General features: G+C 41.9%; 1 protein-coding gene across 6 annotated transcripts; it reads right to left on the reverse strand.

The window, feature by feature from the left end:
* Positions 1-104: 104 nt before the first annotated feature.
* On the reverse strand, positions 105-19,974 carry RPL39L (ribosomal protein L39 like). Of its 6 annotated transcripts, none has more exons than XR_013527197.1 (4): positions 19,715-19,974; positions 7,353-7,416; positions 599-800; positions 105-480 (listed from the first exon to the last, which is right to left on the reverse strand). XR_013527197.1 is itself a non-coding variant. In XM_078350474.1 (4 exons), exon 4 carries the CDS (start codon positions 452-454, stop codon positions 299-301), a length of 156 nt encoding a protein of 51 aa, XP_078206600.1. In that variant the 5' UTR covers positions 455-480; positions 599-800; positions 7,353-7,416; positions 19,715-19,930; the 3' UTR covers positions 105-298. The 6 variants fall into 6 exon arrangements, 4 of the variants coding, with proteins under 4 accessions (XP_078206600.1, XP_035130612.3, XP_078206599.1 ...); XM_078350474.1 differs by having other exon boundaries at positions 19,715-19,930; XR_008476691.2 differs by lacking the exon at positions 105-480 and adding an exon at positions 1,303-1,382.
* Between the last annotated feature and the right edge of the window lie 4,839 nt (positions 19,975-24,813).

Here is a 24,813-nt window from a genome sequence, read left to right on the forward strand (position 1 = left end):
GGCTCACTAGTTATCCTCAGCATTACCCAGGGGTTTGGCATAGAGCACAGATCCTGATGTTTACTGAATAAATGAAGGTACAGTTTTTAAAGGTCACAGAGACATTTTTGAAACAAAGGCTTTCATATATTTATTGCTGAATCCACCTTACTAGCACAGAGCATATACACAAAGAGAAAGATATATTCCAAGTAAAACATGCAACAGTCCAGATAGTGGTGACATTTCAGCCTGATATTGTAAGACGATCATGATCTTGATACAGCATAAATATGCATGCCATCTCATGTGCAATTCCTTATAGACCCAGCTTGGTTCTTCTCCAATGTCTCCTTTTGGAGTTGTACCTGATTTTATTACCAGTTTTCATCTGAATCCAGTGGGGAATGGGACGATTTTGCTTTTGTTTCTTGGCCAGGAATCGCTTAATGCTGAAAGTCTTGTGAGAAGACATGGTGAGAAACAGTCAACCCCACACCACTATGGAGAAGAAAGAGAGAGAGACAGAGACATTACTAACATAGGATAGGATAAGGTAACGTGAATAAATAACAAGACAAGAAAGAGGATCTTTGGTGTCACAGTGAGGGCCCATTACCACTCAGGATCCCACAGCCAGCTCAGGCGCAGCTGATGAGCCAGCAGCAGGCTGAGGAGTCTGATGGCTGTTCTGGTGGATCAGCAGCAAAGGCAGGAGTCCCTTTGTTCCTCCTGTTCCTGACTTGATGCTACTCATTTCTCAGCAACATACTTCTGTTTCTCTTGTCAAATGTCCATCAGGAGGAATTTTTTTCCAACTTCTAAAGAAGTAATGAACAGGTAATACCAGTTCATTATAGAAAAACCAAAGCAACAGAACACTAAAAAAACCTATTATCTCATCTAGCTAGAAAAAGCCCCAGTATTAGCCACCTGGTATTATACTAGCCTTCCACTTAAGATAGATGTGCATGCAGAATATTGTCTTTCTATAAATTGAGATACTGTAGATATTATTTTGTAATCACAACTTATTTAACTAATATGTGACCCTTTTTTGGCAACTCTTTCTCAATAACCCTTTACATCTGGAGATCTTAAATCTTTCCCAGTGTTCTCGTATAGCAAATAGTACAGTAAAGGAAAATATGGCTGAAAATATAAATCTATAAAACAAGTAATTCATCCCCATGAAACTTAAAATATAAATGTATACATTTAAAACATGTAATTCGCTGTAAAACTACCTCATGGTACTTTCAATTTTAAAAGCCATTGGCTGTGCATACTAACTTATCTAATTATCAAAATTGACCACCTTACCATCTACTGAACTGATTTCAAATTGCATGCTACCTTTCCTTTTAAAGATCCTGGGCCCTCCATAATTAAGGAATATCAACCTGGGCAGAGAAACACAGGTAGTTATTTTTAATAATTCAGGTACAAAATAATGTCTACATCTCAGATTGTGAGAGTAATTAAATGACGGCAGTAAAGTCCTACTACAGTGTTGGAAATATACAAACAGTATGGCTCTGTCATGACAAAGGCATTGTTTTCCTAATCCTAAGATGGTGGGAATAGTGGTAGTGTGGAAAAAGCATGGTTCCTGACTGACTGAGTTCACATGTAGTGTCTAACCCAGTCTTTTCAGATGTGACCCACGTTATTATCTTGCTTCTCTCTCATGGTCACCTTACTGTTGTGAGATATCTATTCTATGTCCAGCATCTCCCCTAACATGCAGGCAGGAGGAAGGGGAAGAAAGAAAGGCAAAAGAGTACATGGCATGGGGCTACTGGCTTTTAAGGAGCTTTATTAGGTCTCTCTCTCAACACCTTTGATTACACCTCATTGGCAAGAACTGTGTTCCACTGCCACACTTATCAGTAATGAAGGATGAGCACTGTAGTGTTTTAGCTGAGCACACGGTGCCCCCAACCCCATGCAAATCAGTTTCTGCTCAAGAAAAAGGAAGAAGAATGAATAGAAGAGTAGATAATAGCAGTCTTTCCTATAACAATTTTGGAAAAAATAATTTAGGATACATCTGTTAATTTTAGCTCTCAAAATAACCCAAAGAAAACAGAGGGAAATTAAAAGAAGAGAAAAAGGAAGTTCTCAATGGAAATACCTATTAGTCTAAGTACTGAAAAGTAGGGTGAAAAAAAGCCCAAATTGATGGGCAACCCATAACTGTCATGGTAAGGAAATACCAGAAGAAGTAAGAGTGCTAACTGTATTGTCTGCCTTTCAACCCTAATATCCAAACTTCAGACACTTCTGATGCAACTGCCCAGTTGGGAAGCCAGTGTCCCCAGATTTGTACACCTTCCCACTCGGAACTCTCAGGAGCAGTAGACTTGACGTGCAAGTAACAGATGAGTGGCCAAGTAAGTTGGGATATAGAGTGGGGTGTGGTTGAGATACAAATGTTTCATGAAATATAAAACATTGGAAACTAAGCCACAGGTATCCTTGTAGAAGTCTACAGGCTAAGAGAATAACAAATAGGCCTGGAAATGCTGCATGAGTGATAAACACAGGGAAGGCACACTACTATTCTGCCCAGTCCTTTCATTTTCTTCCCATACATTAGCAGCAAAGAACCTTCAGCTACTGATCACAGTCCACCCTAAATTGACCACCTGCTGACTTTAGCTAGCTATAAAAAGCATCTAGCTGACCCTGTTCTACTCTTTGTACATCAGTTCCTTCTATACAATCTCTACCAGTGGTTCCAACCACTTCAGAAAAAAGCTGTGAAGAACACAGGGAAAGAACTAGACTGGGCTGCCAACAAAGCCAGGGTCTAACACCCTCTCCCTTGAGAAGCCTAGTTGTACTGGTTAGGGTTCTTGAAGCCAATCTCATTTGAAAGTCTTCTCTAAGAAAAATTTACTATAGTAAGATAAGAAACTACAATAGGCCAAAGAGTTTACTGTACTATTCCAGGTATTAGTTTCCAGTGAAGAGGAAGATAGGGTGCTCACCTCTGGAGATACTTTGGGCTAGGAGCTCTGACCAGGTATTTCCTGCAAGTTCAATGCCAGTGACACACAGCTCTTAGCTAGAACTCTCATGGACACTTTTAAAATAAACTCAAAGAGATAATTGCTATCTGTATTGAAGACAGTGAAAGAACTGAAAGAACTGGCTATAATACCAACGGAAATAAGCTTATAGCCAGCAAGTCAGTAGTCCTCATTCTAGTACAATAGTAATGGTTATGAGGGCAGTTTTATCTTAAAAGGAATGATTATACTCATTGCCCTAGACATCTCAGATGATTCATAGAACTTGTAGGAGTTAAATTTTCTGAAGAAAATATGGAACTGTGTAGCTCTGGCTATATGCTAAGTTATCTAATTAGTCTAGAGGCTGCAAATACAGTAAAATACAGATCCCACATACTGGAGATACACACTTCATTCCAGAAAACTGAGAGATGAGAAATCATGGTACCATGTAAAAAACTGGGCAAATTCTAGAACCTGGATAGCCCATGCAAAGGCAAAGTTTATTAAGTAATCATAAATGGAAGGCCTACTGCAGTAGAAATAAAGCACATGTGGAGATGAGGCTCGTGAGATTTATTAAATCTCTATCTGATGCAATCATACTTGGCCATTTAACTGGTGCCACCAGAAAGATGATCTACCACTAAATGCTGAGACATACGTTTCCTGCCCCTTGCTGTCCTAAGTGTAATCTTCAACCATATCTAGATGATTCTGAGAGTTCAAGGGAATGGGCACCAGTGCTTGTAACATCGAGGTGCTCATAAGGATCCCATTCTTTAACATCTATATTGAACATCAAAAATTGGACTCTGAATTTTGGCAAAACGTATAGGCCCACTCTTCATTCTTCTACTTACTGGATATAGGGGTCATGTGCACACCAATGGCTGTCTGAGGAATACAGTAGTGGCAGCTATTTGGGCATAACTAGACCACTGGGGCCACTAAATGGTTCCTCAAAATTCTTATTAGGCTCAGAAACAGAATTTGTTATGTAACTCCAAAGTTCAGTTGACTGGGCAACTTCAGCAATTTGTGATACAGCTATTATACGTGACCAGCCATGCAAAAGTAATGCCAAAGAAATGGTAGCCACAATAAATGTGGTCTAAACCTATGTCTAGCTGGAAAGAAAGGAGGAGCATGTGCTACTAAATAAGGAGAATACCTGTATCCCAGACAACAAAACACAGGGGATGCAATAAGATATGTCTAAAACGAAGCGGTTAAACTGAGTGGCCTTCATGGTGGTCCTGGCTCTCCACATCTTTTCAAAAAGTAGGATTTGATAATCAGAAATGGGAATTTATACTAAGAAATTTTATACTTGTGAGAGCAGTATTTTGATTTTTAAGTGATAAGTTGTATGAAAATAATAATAAATGGTGGTGTCATATTGGTTTAAAGGTCAACATGTTGTTTTAAATAAAAGTTATCATAAGCTAAGGGTTGGATGGTGGTTGGCCGTAGCTTGCCTTGTAACTTAGGAAGTGCCATGGCTGGAAAGCCTCTATGTGATGTGAAAAGCACCCTCTATTTGTAGCTCAGACCTGGAGTGTTCCTGCATCTTGTGGCTTTCTGAATCACTGCATGCAGACATAGAAATGCACTTGCTGGCTGTTGATGACTTCCTCTTCCTCACCCATCCCTAATCACTGTCTTTCTGCATGTGGTTACAGTGAGATCTTAGATCCCCCACTTGACCACCTGCTGCCTGTTGATCTTCCTTGCCTCTCTTGTTTTCCTTCCCCACTATATAAATCCCTAACTTTGGTTGGAGAGGGGAGATGGATTTGAGGTTTGGCTCTGGTCTCTCTGGTTGACTTCAACTGTGAAATAATAAAGCCTTCCCTGGCATTACTTGCTGCTTTTTGCGCAGCAAGCAATGGGACCTAGACTGAGCACCTAGTGTTTGATATCAGTATCACAAATTGTAAAGTGGATCTTGTACTAAGCATACCTCTGCACTTTGTGAGGCTTTCTGAAGTTGTGGGAAGCATTTATGGAACCCAGTGAGTAAATATCAGAGCACTCCGGAGTGGTTAAAGGTTATATTACTATTTAAGGTCATAAGGTTAAAGATTTTAAATATGGAACTCTGGGAATCTTCTTTTTTAACAAAAAAGTTTTTGTATCCAAACCATCTTGCGTGTCCCATGTCTGATTAAAGTTGTAGACTAAAAAAAGAACTTTTTGTTTCCAACAATTGCTTTTTTTTTTTTTATTTTGGAGACAGAGTTTCACTCTTGTTGCCCAGGCTGGAGTGCAATGGCACTATCTCAGCTAACTGTAACCTTGGCCTCTCAGGTCCAAGCAATTCTCCTGCCTCAGTCTCCCAAGTAGCTGGGATAATGGGTGCCTGCCACCATGTCTGGCTAATTATTTATTTATTTATTTATTTTTAGTAGAGACAGGGTTTCACCATGTTGGCCAGGCTGGTTTCAAACTCCTGACCTCAGGCAATCCACCTGCCTTGGCCTCCCAAAGTGTTGGGATTACAGGCGTGAGCCACCATGCCCAGCCCATCTGTTGCTTTTCAATGTTTTGAAAAATCACAGTATTTTGAAAAATACTGTGTGTTATTAATTTATTTTCCATTTCTAGTAATGGTGGGCCAGGTTATTTAGATCAGTCTGCCAGCTGAAGACAAAACAACTAAAAAAAACCGGGTAAAATACATTTCAAATAATCTTTTAAAAAGCATCAAAGAGGTTATAAAATAGTAAGGAATTATCAGACCAAAAGTAAAGAGAAGCAAAGAATCAAGAGAAGTAAACAAGCCTGAAGCCACTTTTTCACTGAAAGCATTAGCTAATCCCAGAACATTAGGACCTTCATTTTGACAGCCTTTCAGGGTACAAAGGAGCTCAAAAACAAAACCCTGGGTTCATATAAGTTGGGGTGTCTGACAGGAGACCTTCTCCTACAACAATCTGGGATCCAAAATCTCAGAGTGAAGGTAAACAAGAATTGTAATAATCTGAAAGTGATGAGACGCTTCTGAGTTGACTAGGAAATATCAAACTTTGAACAGGTGAACCCAAATTTGTACTACCTGCAGGTACCCAACAAAAGCAAATACAAGTGCTCTTTGGGGCAAAGTATTTTAATTATAGGCCAGACAATTATTCGACAAAATGACATTTCAAGTGCAATGACTAGTGCAGGGTCAAATGTATCCAGTCTATAAGAAAATTGGAATAAATAATTAAAAGAGGCAATAGAAAGAGATCATTAGAAACTCTAGGTAGGACCCAGTATCTGTGTTTTAAAAGGCCATCTAGGTCATTCTGATACATGCTAAAGTTTGAGAATCATTGCTTTATACTTTACCATGTAAACATGCATCGCATAAAAAGATATACATAAATATAATAGATCAGAGAATGGACCCAAGAATTTGCATTTCCAACAAATTCCCAGATAACACTGATGCCAGGCCACACTTTGAGAACCACTGGTACGAAAAAAAGAATTTTAGTATACAGGTAAAGATAGTGGTCACCTGTAGGGAGGCAAAGGGCTGTTACTTAGAAACAATATTCATATATTTTCTAGAATGCTGATAATTTTCTATTTCTTAGTCTGGGTAGTGATTACACAGGTGTCATTGTTAAATGACACATTTACACTTAGTGCATATTTTCTTTTTTAAAAATTTTTACTTTTATTGTACTTTAGGTTCTAGGGTACATGTGCAGATGATGCAGGATTATTGCATAGGTACATACATGGCAATGTGGTTTGCTGCCTCCACCGCCCCGCCATCACCTATATTTGGTATTTCTCCCCATGTTATCCCTCCCCAACCTCCCCACCCCCTGCTGTCCCTCCTCTACACCCTCCGAACAGACCCCAGTGTGTGATGCTCCCCTCCCTGTGTCCCCATGTTCTCATTGTTCAACACTCGCCTATGAGTGCATATTTTCATGCATAATGAGATAACTGGTTTCCCTTTCCCAATTGATCATACAGTTCAAATGCCATGGCATAAATCCTGTCTACCATCATCCCACCATCTTCATTTATAATCAGTGCCTAAAGTCAAAAATGTAAAAGTTTGTGAAGTTCCAAGACAGCTCTTTTCACTTTACTTTGAAATGTAATTAGTTCACAAAATTAAATAGCTTTAAAAATTAAAACAAGAAAAGTTTAGTCTAAGTTTTTAAAAACCATATTTAAAACACTGCTTAAAATTCAGAGATATACTATCTACAGCCTTCATCCCTAATTTAAAAATATCCATAAAACTAAAAAGAAAGTATCTTAAAATTTTAACAAAGTGTCCAATTTTTTAAATTATCCCTTTTCCCCCACAAATTTAAAGAAAGGGGAAGAAAATCCTACCTTTTCCAAGTCTGAATTTCCTACTCCAAAGAGTCAAAGATGCTTGCTTTTCTCCAAATAAAATCTGAAGAAAAAAAAAAAATCCAGTGTATACTAGTAACAGTAATATCCTACTATTTTCAGTGAAACCTTAACTATGGGTGAAAGTAATGTTCATCAATTGGCCTTAAATTTGTGAAAACTTTAAGAGAAAATACAGAAAGTCTTTTTGAGGAAAGAGAGGTAATGACAAAAAAAATGAAATATATAATATTAAACTGATCGGTGAAGCTTGTACTTGCTATTGAACTCCCACTCACAAATCCTCAAACAACATTAATAAAATCTGGGATGTGTACACCTGTTTCTTGGGTTTATGAAAAATATGCTCTTTTTGGGGATTAGATTCTTCCCAAAACTTCAAAAACAGTAATATTTGCCAGTTTTTGGATGGACAGTATCAACATAGCTATTATACAAGCCCTCCTCCCCTTATTCTGTGAGGAAATCATTACAACAGTTTTTTTTTAACACACATTTCTTTCTCTCTTTTTTGAGACAGGGTCTCATTCTGTTGTCCAGGCTGAAGCACAGTATCATGATCCTAGCTCACTGCAGCCTCAAATTCCTGGCCTCAGGTGATCCTTCCATTTCAGTCTCCTGAGTAGCTGGGACTACAGGCTTGCGCCAGTATGCCTGGCATATAACAATTGTTATAGTTACTAATTCTGGCAGGTAGTCAGTAGCAGCCTATGCCTTGTGATGTACCAACAGGTATCTGAACAACCAAATAGTTCCCACAGAAAGGTCTGTGGGTAATGCCTCCCTGTGGCAAGCTAATGACTGAGGCTATGGCAAAAACATATGAAGTCAGGTTTTGTTATGCCTGTAAACATTATGACGCATCCAACATCCAGATATGTCTCCCCATGTATGTGGTAACACCTGGCCAGACCCTATTATACCTCTTGCTTGCATAGAGCTGTACGCACACATCCCTTACAATGTCTTCTCCTTCCACTGTTGCAAAATGACTGTATGTTACGATGCCTAATCATTATCATATCAACTGTAGGATGTGGCAAGACAGTGATGATAGCTTAACAAGGATCGTCCCTGGATATCGAATGTTAGATCCAGATGGTCAGACAAGTGAAAGGCAGTTTTTGCAACCATGTGAGTTAATACACTGCAATTTCAAGATAATATAGTTGAGGATTAAAGAGGTTTGATAAGCTCCCTTCCTGAGCAGATAGAATAGTAGGTTTTAACAGCCTAAATATACAACCTGGGAGGATTTGGGGAGATGTGAAAAGCCACACACACACTGAACACTGTCAATCCAATGTCCTCTGTGTCCTTTACTCACGATGTAACCTTCATCAAGCCTCAAGGCCAGTCTTCCCTAGGATCACTTCAATTTAGAAAGTAATAATCATTTTTTAAACAAAAGCATAACCATGGCTTTGGAATACAGCTGATCTTAGAGAGCAGTGCTCCTTCTCCTCCTCGCTGACAACAATATCTTAAACACACAGTTCGTTCTTTAAAATGACATCTCCACTCAGTTCTTTTGAGTAGAAAATTCTAAATTATCAACATTTAGCTGAGCTTGTTCTATTCAATGATTGTTTACCTTGTTTTAAGGATAAATGTGCCACAGTAAAGCACAAAATATGCTATATTGTTTCATTAATGTCTGTAAACTGTACTGGATTCTCAACTTTCTATACCTTTTGGACTATAAAGTTAACCTTAAGAAACCAACCTGGCCAGGCACGATGGCTCATGCCTGTAATCCCAGCACTTTGGGAGGCTGAGGCAGGTGGATCATGAGGTCAGGAGTTCATGACCAGCCTGGCCAAGATGGTGAAACCCCGTCTCTACTAAAAATACAAAAATTAGTTGGGTAAGGTGGCACATGCCTGTAATCCCAGCTACTTGGGAAGCTGAGGCAGAGAACTGCTTGAATCCGGGAGACAGAAGTTGCAATGAGCCAAGATCATGCCACTGCACTCCAGCCTGGGTGGGCGACAAAGCGAGACTACATCTCAAAAAAAAAGAAAGAAACCAACTTATAAAATTTCTGCCTTACATCTTTCAACACAATCTGAGTATTTCTCCCTACTCCCAGGTCACCACTAAACCCTCCCCAACCTGTGTGTGTGTGTCTGTGAGAATATCAGGCTCACACATAAATAAGTGCCACTTAATAAAAGCTGCATTTTGTCATCTAGGTCACCCAGTAGGTATAGAGAAGATATTAGTGATTTCCCTTGGGCTAGGCTAAAATACTTCATCTCATACATAGTTTTAATGTACTCTGTTATAATAATCAGTTGGCTTGAAAAACCAATCATAAAACTCTCAAAGCATCTTAGTCTTTCAAGACAGCCCTTGCCAAATGCTTTGAATATTCTTGTTGACTGCCTTGACTTTCCAATGTTTCCTCTTACAAGAACCAGTTTGGGAGTTAGGGAGATATTCTAGTCATTTGTGAATCTACTTTGCCTCACATGAGTTGATAACATCCATGATATTACCTTCAAAGCAAAGTTCTTCATACATTCCATTCATTGGTTTTATTCTCTGATGTATTAAACTGAAATCACTTTTGCACCAACCTAATAGTTTGGATATTTGTCCCCACCCAAATCTTATATTGAATTGTAACCCCCAATGTTGGAGGTGGGCCTGGTAGGAGGTGTTTGGGTGGTGGGAATGAATCCTTCGTGGCTTGGTGCTGCCTTGGTGACTGTGAGTTCTCATCAGGCAGTGTTACTCTTGCTTTTGCCATGTGACATGCCTGCTCCCACTTCACCTTCTGCCATGAGTAAAAGCACCCTGAGGCCTCCTCAGAAGTAGAACAGATGCTAGTGCTATGCTTCCTGTACAGTCTGTAGAACCATAAGCCAATTAAACCTCTTCTTTATAAACTTACCCAGTCTCAGGTATTTCCTTATAGCACTGTAAGAATGGCCTAACACATTCTCAATCATTTGATAAAAGTTTTCATCCTAAATTTCTTCTGTATGGCAAGTGGTTTCTGAGTAATCTTTAATTTTGAAATGAAAGTTCTCAAGTATTTTATATGCAGAGGTAGAGCTCTTCCTGCATTTTTTTTTTTTTGTACTTCTACTGTTACTGAGTCATCTGCATCACATGACATTTCCATCAAATGGGTACAACTGCCTGTATAATTCATGCTGTTTGTTGACTTATGAGCCCAGGGCATCATCATACCACTTGCTAACTTCTTTTCCTTAGCATGTCCTCTTTCAGTTTTCTGTACATCCTTGGTTGGCATATAACCTAAAATCAAAGTGGTATTTACAGGCTTTTTTTCCCCACATATACAACTCTGATTTTCTCTACATTGTCTTGCAAGTTGAAATATTTTTCTCTTCTGTATTTTTGACCACTGTTAACAGTGGTTAAAAGAACTCTGGAGGGCCGGGCACGGTGGCTCACAGCTGTCATCCCAGCACTTTGGGAGGCCAAGGCGGGCGGATTGCCTGAGGTCAGGAGTTCAAGACCAGCCTGGCCAACGTGGTGAAATCCTGTCTCTATTAAAAATATAAATTAGCCGGGCATGGTGGCAGGTGCCTGTAATTCCAGCTACTTAGAAGGCTGAGGCAGGAGAATTGCTTGAACCTGGGAGGTGGAGGTTGCAGTGAGCCGAGATGGCGGCACTGTACTCCAGCCTGGGTGACAGAGCAAGACTCCTTCTAAAAATAATTAAAAAAACAAACTCTAGAAACAAACTGCATAGGCTCAAGTCTCACTGTCACCACTTGCTATTAGTGTGACCTTGAACACGTTTCTTAGTCCTGTTGTTCCTTATTTTTCTAATCTATAGTGTGTGGATAATAACATCATAGGGTTGTTATGAAGCTTATATACGTGAGGATTCAGTGTAGTAATGAATGTAAAATGTTTAGGACAATTCTTGGCACATTATAAACACAATACAGGTCTTAGTTGTTATTTTTATATCTACAGCTGTATAAAGCCTACAGTTGTTGAAATTATAAATGTTCCCAGTTTAAATATTTCTGTGTTGATTCTATGGTACTAATGTCACTATCTTGGCTATTTAATAGAAAGATAGCACATGCACAGACTATAAGCTCCTCAAGAGGTTAAATGCTTCTTGAATACTCAAGGATGCTCAAAAGAGTAATTGAGCAAATGATAAAGCTTTCATCGTCACACCAGATACAGTACATTTCCTTTAGGCTGCCTACCAAATAACCCCATTAGTGATGGTTGTAGGGGTCACAAACACTCCTGATTTCCACAGTATCTGAAATAAAAGAACACTATACCAGAGGTACTGCCCATGGCAACATAAACCAAGTACGCCCCCAGGCAGCTGATAGCAAGATTATACATGCATGTGTATACACATGTACTTATTCACCCAAAGTGGCCAATATTAATGTTCGAAGATTATTGCTACACTCAGCATCTTCCCTTGACAAGAGAGAATACAGATTTTTTTTTTTTTTGAAAAGTTTTGCTCAAAAATCTATGAAAGATGCTCAGCTGCTGGGAGTAATTTAAGTCTGGTGCTAGTTGAATGCTGACTACAGGTGTAGAAGGTATAGGTGTGGACCCACCTCTTCAATGAGAGTTCATTTAGGTAATTAGATAAATCTGCTGCTGAAAGACAAAAGAATGGCAGATACTGAAACGATTTTGCTTCTTCTCTATTTTAAGGATGACTTCACAAGAACCCCTGATTTTGTAAGAAACAGATGTTTCCCCGTATGGTTTCTCACTATCTCAAGAGCCACTTTTGTCCATATTCAACATGCATAAATATTTCAGTAATTTGTCTTCTGCCTTGGATGTAGAAACCTAGAAAGAGCATCACTCCTATGCCAACAACCAGAAAAACTGCAAAATAATTTTACTGAGGTCAGTTGGGGAGCGGTGCTAGGGGATGGACGGTGGGGGGGTTGGGAGGAATAACGAGAGGAGAAATACCAGATATAGGTGATGTGGGGATGAAGGCAGCAAGCCACCTTGCCATGCATGTACCCGTGCAACAATCCTGCATGATCTGCACATATACTCCAGAATCTAAAGTACAATTAAAAGAAAAAAAAAGAATTTTTCCTGAAACTTAGAGGACTGAGGTTAGGGAGACCAACTGGACTTTCCCAATATTAGAAGTAAAATTCCCATATCCTGGGAAATTCCTCAGATCCAGGTAAATTGGAATAACTGGTCACCCCACCTAAGGTCACAGGCCAATCAAGTAGCTTGAAATCCAAGGCAAGACTGGCCTCGAAAAGGAGCAAAGGGACAGGAGCACGGAAGAAGAGACATCAAGTACCTCATACACTGATAAGAATTCAGCTAAAATTGTTAATGAATTGCTAAAGGTCAAGTGTGGACTAGCATGAGAGTATAAAACCCCTGGGAGCCTGACACAAAAACAATTTGCTTCCATTTTCAGTCTCTCTTCCATGATCTCTACTGGGTACTGATGAAAAAGACAAAGCAGGAGACTAGAGAGCCTCCCTTGGTGGTAAAGATCTGTTAGGTGAATGATATGGTCTGGCTTTGTGTCCCCACCCAAATCTTACCTCAAATTGTAATCCCCACCTGTTGAGGGAGGGACCTGATGGGAGGTGATTGGATCATGGGGGTGGTTTCCCCAGTGCTATTCCTGTGAGAGTGAGGGAGTTCTCATGAGATCTGATGGTTTAAAAAAGTGGCACCTGCCCCTTCACTCTCTGTCTTTCCTGCCACCATCTAAAATGTGCTTTGCTTCCCTTTCTGCCAGATTGTGAGTTTCCTGAGGCCTCCCAGCAATGTGGAATTGTGAGTCAATTAAATTATTTCCTTTATAAACTATCCAGTAGCAGGTAGTTCTTTGTTGCAGTGTGAAAACAGACTGATAGAGGGATGTAAGCTCTTAATGTGGAAAAGGTAAAAAATCTGCCCAGACCATTCCTTGCCCAAGACTGTGGTTGGACCAGGATGATCAACAGCGTTCTGGCCTCCTCTACCAAGATAGCAATCATCAAGTAACAAGCAGAGTGAAAGGCAAAAGCAAGGAGAGAGACTCCTGTGTGGTATGGGTTCATTGGGAAGGCTAGAAGCTGAGAAAGAAACAGAATATTGAGAAAATCCCTCCAGCACTCCAGCCTAAGCATAAGGTAATATTAGAGGAAATTGAAGCTGGTGGTATACTGAAGATGGACCAATATAACCCAAACCCAGCTTAACTACTGAGTAGACTGTTTCAACACCCCGCATTACTGAACTAGCAGAAAAAGCATGCTTATTTTGGGGCATAGATTATCTTAACACTTACTGTCCTACACAAGATGCTTGGCATTTATAAAAGAGCATGAAAAAGAGAAAAACAACTCATTGTGAAGAAGGGAAGTAATCAACAGAACCATGCTCACAGATAACCTAAGCGTTAGAACTGAGAGGGAATTTAAAATAAATTTGATTAATATATTAATCATATATATTGAAGGTTCTAATGGAAATAGCAACATGAATGACCAGAGAGGAATTTCAGCAGAGAAAAAAAATTATATACATTAAATGAAAATGTTTGAAATAGAAAGCATGGTAACAGAGATAAAGTAGTCTAAAGCAGTGATAAGCAACCAGGGCAATTCTGCCCTTTCAGGAGACATTTGGCAATATCTGGAGATATTTTGGTTGTCCACTGGAGGAGTGCTGCTAGCTCTAGTGGGTGGAGGCCAGGGATGTGGCTGAACATCCTACAATGCACAGGTAAGCACCATACAACAGAATTATCCAGCCCAAAATGTCAGTAGTGCCCAAACTATTTTAGCCTGACTGATAAGAAAAAGAGAGAAGAAACAAATTACCAACATCTGCAATGAAAAAGAGAGAAGAAACAAATTACCAACATCTGCTACAGGTCTCAGGACATTAAATGGATAGAACAATATCACAAATTATTGTATGCCCATAAAGTCAACTTAGTCATCTAAGTCTTGTAAGGAAATGGACAAATTCCTTACGAGAGGCTGGGTGTGGTGGCTCACACCTGTAATCCCAGCACTTTGGGAGGCCGAGGTGGGTGGATCACGAAGTCAAGATATCGAGACCATCCTGGTCAACATGGTGAAACCCCGTCTCTACTAAAGATACAAAAAATTAGCTGGGCACGGTGGCGCATGCCTGTAATCCCAGCTACTCAGGAGGCTGAGGCAGGAGAACTGCCTGAACCCAGAAGGCAGAGGTTGCGGTGAGCTGAGATCGCGCCATTGCACTCCAGCCTGGCTAACAAGAGCGAAACTCCGTCTCAAAAAAAAGAAAAAAAATTCCTTATGAGATGGATACTACCAAGGCTCAGGTAAGTGCATAATCCAAGTAGTTCCATGTCTATGAAAGATGTTGAATTTGTAGTTTAATATCTTGTAACAAAACTACAGGCCCAAATAGCTTCACTACCAAAAGCCAGAGATCGGGACAAGACCTAAGCCTTATTCAGTGCCAAGAAGAATGCTGGAGTTTCAACTTACAGTTCCCGCCTCTGTTATGCATCCAGGGATTCCCAAATATTTTGCATTCTGTGGTGCACACACCTCGATCCTATCTCATAGTGCTGACTTGATCATGGCTGAAAGGTGCTGTTGCATATAAGATGGACCTTTGTGTGTTGGGTGAAAGGGAAGTCTCAGAAAGGCAGTAATTTGAGCCAGTGGTAGACATTCTTTCCCAACTCAACTTGCCAAGCCTTTTTCGCTGAAAGCTTTATTAATTTTTAAAGAAATTATATGGCTATATGATGGTAGATCCTTCCACCCTGATGGAGTAATCTCATTTTAGTCACCTGCAGGTGTCCACAGAGTGGAGATCCAGCTTCTAAGGCTTTGTCAAATACTGTGGCTCCTGAGGCAAAGCAGTTCAGAAGCACAGCTGAAACTGAGCCTCATGATGGGACAGTGATATGGTTTGGCTGTGTCCCCACCCAAATCTCATCTTGAATTGTAACTCCCACACTTCCCATGTGTCATGGGAAGAACCTGGTGGGAGGTAATTGAATCATGGGTGCAGGTCTTTCCCATTGTTCCTGTGATAGTGAATAAGTCTTATGAGTTTTGATGGCTTTAAAATCAGGAGTCTCCCTGCACAAGCTCTCTCTTTGCCTGCTGTCATCCACATAAGATGTGAGTTGCTCCTGCTTGCCTTCCACCATGATTGTGAGGCCTCCCCAGCCATGTGGAATTATAAGCCCAATAAACCTCTTTCTTTTATAAATTGCCCAGTCTTGGGTATATCCTCATTAGCAGCATGAAAACGGACTAATACAGATGGGTCAGCAGTGAGTAGGCAAAGCACACTCCTGGATGAGGTAGCTCACAAACAGAGCCGTATCTTTCCAGAGGAAGACATAAACCAAGTGTGTCAATCCATTTTGCACTGCTGTAAAGGAATACCTGAGGCTGGGCAATTTATAGAGTTTTATCTGGCTTATGGTTTTGCAAGCTGTACAAACATGGCATCAGCATCTCCTAGGCTTCTGATGCTGTAACTCTTGGTAGAAGGTGAAGGAGAAGCAGGCATGACACATGGCGAGAGAGGAAGCAAGAGAGAGATGCCAGCCTCTTTTGAACAATGATCACTCATGTGAACTAACAGAGCAAGAACTCTTCCCATGAACTAGAGGCTCTGGGAGGCCTGGATTAGGACCTCATCCAGTACACACTGAGTCACAGCTAACATCTCTCATCACACTGCTTTTGAGACCCATTCAAAACACTAAAGATTGAGATATTGGAGTCCACCCATTTTATATTTCATAACTAAAGGAGACTGCTCAAGTGAGAGCTTACATTTACAGATATAAATCTGTAAATACTTCAGACTAGAGCATCAGGCAATGTCTTCACTAAAGCTAATTCCTTTTTTTTTTTTTTTTTGAGAGGGAGTTTCACTCTTGTTACCCAGGCTGGAGTGCAATGGCACGATCTTGGCTCACGGCAACCTCCACCTCCTGGGTTCAGGCAATTCTCCTGCCTCGGCCTCCCGAGTAGCTGGGACTACAGCCGTGCGCCACCATGCCCAGCTAATTTTTTGTATTTTTAGTAGAGACGGGGTTTCACCATGTTGACCAGGATGATTTCGATCTCTTGACCTTGTGATCCACCCGCCTTGGCCTCCCAAAGGGCTGGGTTACAGGCATGAGCCACCGCACCTAGCCCAGCTAATTACTTTTTAAAGTGGTGTGACTGTTAAAAAGAAGTCAGGCCAAGGATGCTGTAATACCAGGGTCTGTAACAATATAATTTGGAGTGAAAGCTGGGGAGGTGACCACCCTCCTTGATGACTTCTCTCTTCCCTTCTCTTTGATTTCTTTACAGTTCACTTATGCACAACTGGACAATCAAACAGCCGAAACAGTGGAGCTAGGTCTGCCAGAAACTGAATTGGTTCTAATGCAAAAGCTGAGGGAAGTTTGAGCCTTTCTCTTAAAAGTGACTATAATTCTGCAGTCTTAGACCATCTGTAGTTAGCCTATGGTTCCTTAACTGCCAAGGCCTTTGAGTTGAGCTGGGTTAGTAAGGTTTTTTGATATGGGTCACATAGGATAGGAGTAAGTAGTGGTATTTTCTAGGAGATAATAAGGGTCAATGTGAGGTTTGGAGGGAGTGGGGAAGGCAATTTTTCTGAACATTATAAGAAGTTTCCAATATCTTAAAACATTTTTTTTGAGACAGAGTCTTGCTGTCACCCAGGCTGGAGTGCAATGGCATGATCTTGGTTCACTGCAACCTCCACCTCCCAAATTCAAGTGATTCTTCTGCCTCAGCCTCCTGAGTAGCCTCCTGAGGCACATGATTACAGGTGCCTGCCATCATGTCCGGCTAATTTTTGTATTTAGTAGAAGTGGGGTTTCACCATGTTGGCCAGGCTGGTCTTGAATTCCTGACCTCAGGTGATCTGCCTGCCTTGGCCTCCCAGAGTGCTGGGATTACAGGTGTGAGCCACCACACCCAGCCCTCAATAATTTATAAGTGTTTTCCAAAAGAAATATAACGTGAGCCCCATATATAGTTATAATTTAAAATTTTCTAGGAGTCATGTTAAAAGTAAATAGGGACAGGTGAAATTAATTTAAATATATCTTATTTAATCTCATGTATTTAAAATCTCATTTAAGCATGTAATTAATATAAAGATTGATAAAATATTTTAAATTAAAAATGAGACATTAGGCTGGGTGCAGTGGCTTACATCTGTAATCCTAACACTTTGGGAGGCAGAAGAATTGCTTCAGCTCAGCAGTTTGAGACAAGCCTGAGTATGTTTCTCATAGTGAACCCTCATCTCTACAAAAAAATTAAAAATTAGATAGGCATGGTGAGGCATGCCTGTGATTGAGAGGCTGAGGCAAGAGGATGGCTTGAGCCCAGAAGGTTGAGGTTGCAGTGAGTCATGATTGAGTCAATGCTCTCCAGCTGGGCAACAGAATGACCCTCTTTCTCAAAAATGAGAGGGCCAGGTGTGGTGGCTCACACCTGTAATCCCAGTACTTTGGGAGGCCAAGGCAAGTGGATCACCTGAGGTCAGGAGTTTGAGACCAGCCTGGCCAACACAGCAAAACTCTGTCTCTACTAAAAATACAAGTCAATTAGCTGGGTGTGGTGGCATGTGCCTATATCCCAGCTACTTGAGAGGCTGAGGCAGGAGGATCACTTGACCTGGGAGGCAGAGGTTGCAGTGAGTTGAGATTACACCGCTGCACTCCAGCCTAGACAATAGAGTAAGACTCTGTCTCCAAAAAAAAGAAAAAGAAAAATCGGCTGGTTGTGATCACTCATGCCTGCAATCCCAGCACTGCCAAGAGAGGCAGATCACCTGAGGTCAGAAGTTCAAGCCTGGCCAACCATGGCCAACATGGTGAAACCTCGTCTCTACTAAAAATACAAAAATTGGCCGAACGTGGTGCTGGGCACCTGTAATCCCATCTACTCCGGGGTTCTGGTCAGGGTTTAAGTCTCTGGAGGAATCCAGACATGTAAAAGGCAAGGAAATGGAGAGATTCCTTGGGCTATTTTTGAGAAACTGGGACTGAGGGAATGCATTCACTTCTCTTCCTGAGTCCACAAGGGGCGTGGTTTCAAAGGCTAGAACTTCCCAGAGATGTGTCCAACCGGGAGCTTAGAGGTCTTTAGCTTTACCGTTCGAGAGAAGATGAACTCCCCAGGTGAGCTTCCTTTATTTAGAAAAGGCAGCGAAAAGCTATGGTAGGACCGTGGGCGGAACACAGCCAATCCGATGTCAAGTCGGAGATCAATCACTCCAGCGAAGTTTGAAGGAACTCCTCTCATGGGACAAGATCTTGGATGCGGCGGGAATAACTCTCAGATTAAAAATACCCCCTGCCCCTCACCTGTGCGGATTTCCCTCTCTGGGATCCCCTCACATGACAGCGTGGGAGCTGGCTTTCTCTCTCTGCCTAATAAATCGCTTTTCTGCAAAAGCTCTTGGGGTCCGATATTTACTTGAACAATATCACGGCGCCAGGGCCTCGTATCCATTCTTGGGTGGAAGAGAGCCCAAGCACCTGAGCACGTCGGGCAAAGCCCATCTCGGAGCTGAACCTCCCCCGCGTACTGCAACCCGGTCACAGGACCTTAAAGGAGACCCCAAAATCTGGCCTATTGGAATTAATGGAGGAAGAGAAAGTGTTTGCGCCTGTGAGAACGCCTTGGAAAGTGGCAATGAGCAGACGAGGCAGGTAGGTAAGACACCTGTTTTGCTGAAAACCACTGATGAATCAATCAATGCCGCTCACATCCTGGGTAATTCTAGGGACACTAGTTGGGACAACACTGACGTCTGCAAAGGTGGCAGGCCTGAACATGGATCCCTTTAAGGCTTCTTTGTCAATTTCCCCCTTCTCCACGCCAGAAACAGGCGGTGCCTGAGTGGCCCTCAGAGGCCACTACCGTAGGCCGGGGGCATTGGCTCATGCCTGTAATCCCAGCACTCTGGGAGGCCGAGGCGGGCAGATCATCTGAGGTCAGGAGTTCGAGACCAGTCTGACCAACATGGGGAAAACCGTCTTTACCAGAAATACAACAATTAGCTGGGTGTGGTGGCGCACACCTGTAATCCCAGCTACTCCGGAGGCTGAGGCGGGAGAATCGCTTGAACCGGGGAGGCGCAGGTTGCAGTGAGCCGAGATCGCGCCACTGCACTCCAGCCTGGGTGACAGAGGGAGACCCTGTCTCAAAAATACAAATAAAGAAAAAGCTACTACGGTCAGAGTCTGCTTGGGCTGTGGCATGGTTTCCGGCCCGTGACCCTCACTCTGCCAGCTCTCTAGGCGGACCGGCCCAGGCGGCAGGTGAGAACCGGCCTTTACTTACCGGCGGCCTGGGCACTGCTTCCTTCTCACTCCAGGACGCGAATCCCGGTCTGCAAGGGCCTGGGGCGCGGGCGGAAAAGGGGGGCCCAGCTCCCTCAGGCCTGCGCGCCAACGACCGGAAGTCGCTCCGTCGTCCTGACGCCTCCGGCCTAGCTGCAGCCACCTGGTCGCAGGGGCCTTGGCGTCTCTGCGTCTCCGAGACACGTCGGCCACAACTGGCGTTCTGAGGCCGTTGTCGCGCAAGGGGCATTGGTTCAAACTGCGCGCGCAGCTGCTAGGACGGCGGTTTCCCCAGTGACAGGCCCCGCCCCTGCCCCGCCCAGGCCCTGGCGGCCCCGCCCCGGAGTCCTACTCCTCTGCGCCACTCCTGCGTGTGATGCCACCAAGTTGGCTTTGGGGTCCCCCATTCTTCCTTAGTTCCCTATTTTGCCTCAGCGCGTTGTCTTAACTGCTGCCTGGCAACGGTACCTAGCACACAGGGTGACTTAATACTGGAGAAACGAGGAAAGGATTGGTCTGCCCTGGCGGGACCGGAGGCTGACCGCGTGGTGTTACCGCGGGCCAGAGAGCCAGGAAGCAACAAACCCTCCAGGGAGCGCTCTCCGACCCATCGAGCCACCGCTGGGCCTTCGGGGACCGGGAGGACCACTCAGCTTCATCCCGGCCTCTCTCACAATTGTCTCATCTCCCTGCCTGGAGTCAGTGTTCCCACTCCCATAACACAAATTTTTTAAATGCAACTAAATTTTAAATGAGTCACTTTATTTAAAAACGACATAAACAAAATGGGATTTCTGCTAATGCAAATATCTATACAAATTTAATAATACTGGTTCTAATTCTAGAGGAAAAGTCAAATCTCCTATTACATATTAGAAGTTTACCTCTTGTTACTTTTGTGGTAACTGCAATAGCAGTTTCAACTGATTCAACCAAATATGTAGTTGGAAATGCTGTTATTAGAAGTGTATGTTCCTAGCACTTCGGGAGGCTAAGGCAAACAGATTACTAGAGGTCAGGAGTTCGAGACCAGCCTGGCCAACATAATGAAACCCCATCTCTACAAAAATACGAAAATTAGCCTAGTGTGGTGTCGGGTGCCTGTAATCCCAGCTGCTCTGGAGGCTGAGACACGAGAATCGCTTGAACCCTGGAGGCGAAGGTTGCAGTGGGCTGGGATCATGCCACTGTACTCTAGCCTGGGCATCAGAGTAAGACTCCATCTCAAAAAACAAAACAAAACAAAACAAAACAACTGGGTATGAAGTTTGAATTAGAAGTAAAACCCTTCCTAATTACACCAGTTAAATCATGCAATGGTAGAACAGGTGTCTTACCTGCCTGCATTGTCCTGTAAATATTGACGTTATTCTAAATAATCACAAACTGATTGATCATGCATATCTTTAAATCTAATCGTAAATTTAAATACTGTATTTGAATAAAATCAGCATATTTCTAAATCTGTCTTTAAGCCTATCCTTACTTAACTGATGCAAAGATGGAAATTTGAAATGTCTTGGTAAATGAGGTTAACACAATATAAATTTTTTGATGAAGGAATCATAATTGGTTCATTTTAAGGACATTGATTTTATCTTCTTGAAGTTTAAGGACTTTGACATTTTAAATGTATCTAAAAGATAAGCCAGTTTCACATTTCCTTTTTTATTGATTGAAACAAAGCATTCCATAATCATTTCAAATATTGTACAAAATATTTTAAAACTTTTTTCTTCAAAGATCTATCTGATTTTCCTATGCAGGATAAGCCATTCAGACTCTTATTTGTTGTTAATGTAAAATTTAAAAATATTTAAGACATTCCATTTAGTTCTTTCCTTCCTTCCTTCCTTCCTTCCTTTTTCTTTTTTCCTCCCTCCCTTTCTCCTTCCCTCCCTCCCTTCCTTCCTTTCTTTTCTTTCTTCCTTCTTTCTTTCTCTCTCTCTCTCTCCCTTTCTTCTCTCCCTCACTCCCTCCCTTCCTTTCTTACTTCCTTTTGAAGGAGTCTCTGTTGCTCAGGCTGGAGTGCAGTGGCGCAATCTCACTGTAACCTCTGCCTCCCAGGTTCAAGTAATTCTCATGCCTTAGCTTCCCAAGTAGCTGGAATTACAGATTCGTGCCAACATACCTGGCTAATTTTTGTATTTTTACTAGAGACGGGGTTTCACCATGTTGGCCAGGCTAGTCTCAAACTCCTGACCTCTAGTGATCAGCCTGCCTCAGCCTCTCAAAGTATAGAGATTACAGGGGTGAGCCACTATGCCGGGCCTCCTTTTAACTTTATGAATGGTCTTGATACCATTCCATTGTTCATTTATTAAATTCATTGTTGAAATGTTTTAAGGTTGGTGACTTAGTGTTGTTGATGAATAATGCAACCAGTTACCAAAAACCTGATGCTATACTTTACTACCTAACTACAGCTGATGCTCAAATAATAACATTGGGATATGATTTTTAAATTTGTCTTTATGAAATAATGTGTATGTGTCAAATCTTAACACCCCATTGTATTCCTTGTTAGTAATTTTGAAGACAACAACAGTAAAAAAACTTTCTCTCCCTCTATCACTGTTTCTGTCTATTTGCATTGCTATAAAGGAACAGTTGAGGCTGGATAACTTATAAAGAAAGATTTATTTGACACATGTTCTTCAGGCTGTGTAAGAAGCACAGTGCCCAAATCTGCATCTGGTGAGGGCCTCAAACTGTTTCCATTCATTGTGGAAGGGGAAGGGGAGCAACTTGTGCAGACATCACATGGTGAAAGAGGAGGCAAAAAAGAGTGGAGAGGGAGGCTCTTTTTAAATACCAGCTCCCAAGGTGTATTAGTCCAGTCTTACACCACTAATAAAGACATGCTGGAGACTGGATAATTGATAAAAAAAAAATAAAATAAAAAAGCAGTTTAATTGACTCACAGTTCTACATGGCTGGAGGCTTCAGGAAACTTACAATCATGGCAGAAGGGGTAGCAAGCATGTTTTTTATCACATGGTGGCAGCAAGGAGAAGTGCTGTGCAAAAGGGGGAAAAGCTCCATATAAAACCATCAGACCTCACGAGAACTCAGTATAACAAGAACAGCATGAGGGTAACTGACTGATTAAATTACCTCCCGCTGGGTCCCTCCCACAACATGTGGGGATTCTGGGAACTACAATTCAAGATGAGATTTGAGTGGGGGCACAGCCATAGCATATCACAAAAGACCTTAGAGTGAGAAGTCACCATCCCACAGAGAGGACATCAATGTATTCACGAGGGATCCACCTTCAACCTCAGAAACCAAACATTCCCCATAGGCCCCGTCTCTAACATTAGGGATCAAATTTCAATATGAGGTTTGGGAGACGAATATCCAAAGTATAGCAATCAGCCTGTTAAAGCTGAGATTCTCTGTGCCCTTTGCTCCGTTTCTCCAAAAGGTAAAATCTTGCAAAACTCAACAATAAATGACTACCAAGATATTGGCATTGTTACAGTCAAGATACAGAGCACTTCCATCACCATAAGAATCCCTCATGGTGCTCTTTAACAGGTACCCAACTTTCTCCCTGCTTCCACCCCTCCCATACTTCCTTAGTTCTCCATTTTATAACCTCGTTCTTTCAAGATTGCAATATAAAGGAGAACTATAGCATGTAATCTTTTGGGATTGGCATTTTGTTGTTGTTGTTGTTGTTCAGCATAATTCTCTGGAGATGTATCCAGTTCACTGCCTGTATCAGTAGTTTGTGTCTTTTTACTGCTGAGCAGTATTCCATAATGTCCACAGTGTTTAACCGTTGCCAGTTGAAGGACATCTGGGCTAATTATGAATAAAGTTGTGATAAAATTGTGTCTAGGTTTTCGTGTGAACATGAGTCTTTATTTATTTATTTCTTTTTTTTTTTTTCTGAGACGGAGTTTCGCTCTTGTTACCCAGGCTGGAGTGCAATGGCGCGATCTCGGCTCACCGCAACCTCCGCCCCCTGGGTTCAGGCAATTCTCCTGCCTCAGCCTCCTGAGTAGCTGGGATTACAGGCAAGCGCCACCGTGCCCAGCTAATTTTTTGTATTTTCTTAAGTAGAGACGGGGTTTCACCATGTTGACCAGGATGGTCTCGATCTCTTGACCTCGTGATCCACCCGCCTCGGCCTCCCGAGTCTCTATTTCTTAGAGATAAATGCCCAGAAGTGCAATTGCTAAGCCATATGGTGGTTGCATGCTTAATTTTTCAGAATCTGCCAAACTTTTCCAGAGTGGCTGTATCGTTTTTTTATTCCCACTAGCAAAATATGAGTGATTATTTGCAGCCTCACCAGAATTTGATGTCACTTTTTTGTTTTATTACTCTTACTAGGTATATGTCAGTATCTCATTGTAGTTTTAATTTGCATTTCCCTAATGGCTAATGATATCAACTATCTTTTTTTTATTACACTTTAAGTTCTGGGATACGTGCGCAGATCATGCAGGATTGTTACATAGGTATACACCTGCCATGGTGGTTTGCTGCATCCATCCCTCTGCCGTTATCTACATTAGGTATTTCTCCTAATGTTATCCCTCCCCAATTCCGCCACCTGCTACTATCCCTCCCCTAGCTCCCCCACCCGCCAACAGGCCCCGGTGTGTGATGTTCCCCTCCCTGTGTCCGTGTGTCCTCATTGTTCAACACCCACTTATCAGTGAGCGCATGCAGTGTTTGGTTTTCTTTCCTTGTGTCAGTTTGCTGAGAATGATTGTTTCCAGCTACATACATGTCCCTGCAAAAGACATGAACTCACCCTTTTTCATGGCTTCACAGTATTCCATGGTGCCACATTTTCTTTATTCTGTCTATCACTGATGGGCATTTGGGTTGGTTTCAAGTCCTTGATGTTGTAAACAGTGCCACAGTGAACATGTGTGTGCCTGTGTCTTTATAATAGAATGATTTATAATCCTTTGGGTATATACCCAGTAGTGGTATTGCTAGGTCAAATGTTATTTCTATTTCTAGGTCCTTGAGGAATTGCCACACTGTCTTCCACAATGGTTGAACTAATATACACTCCCACCAACAGTGTAAAAGTGTTCCTATTTCTCCACATCCTCTCCAGCATCTGTTGTC

The sequence above is a fragment of the Callithrix jacchus genome, chromosome 15 (genome assembly GCF_049354715.1).
Source record: "Callithrix jacchus isolate 240 chromosome 15, calJac240_pri, whole genome shotgun sequence".
Taxonomy (NCBI): Eukaryota; Metazoa; Chordata; class Mammalia; order Primates; family Cebidae; genus Callithrix; species Callithrix jacchus.

Coding starts and splice junctions, on each gene's coding strand:
- RPL39L (XM_035274721.3), bottom strand. CDS start 19,963: ATGCCCCTTGCGCGACAACGGCCTCAGAACGCCAGTTGTGGCCGACGT. Junction 7,417..19,714: donor AAGCAGTGCCCAGGCCGCCG/GTAAGTAAAGGC, acceptor TTTTTTCTTCAG/ATTTTATTTGGAGAAAAGCA.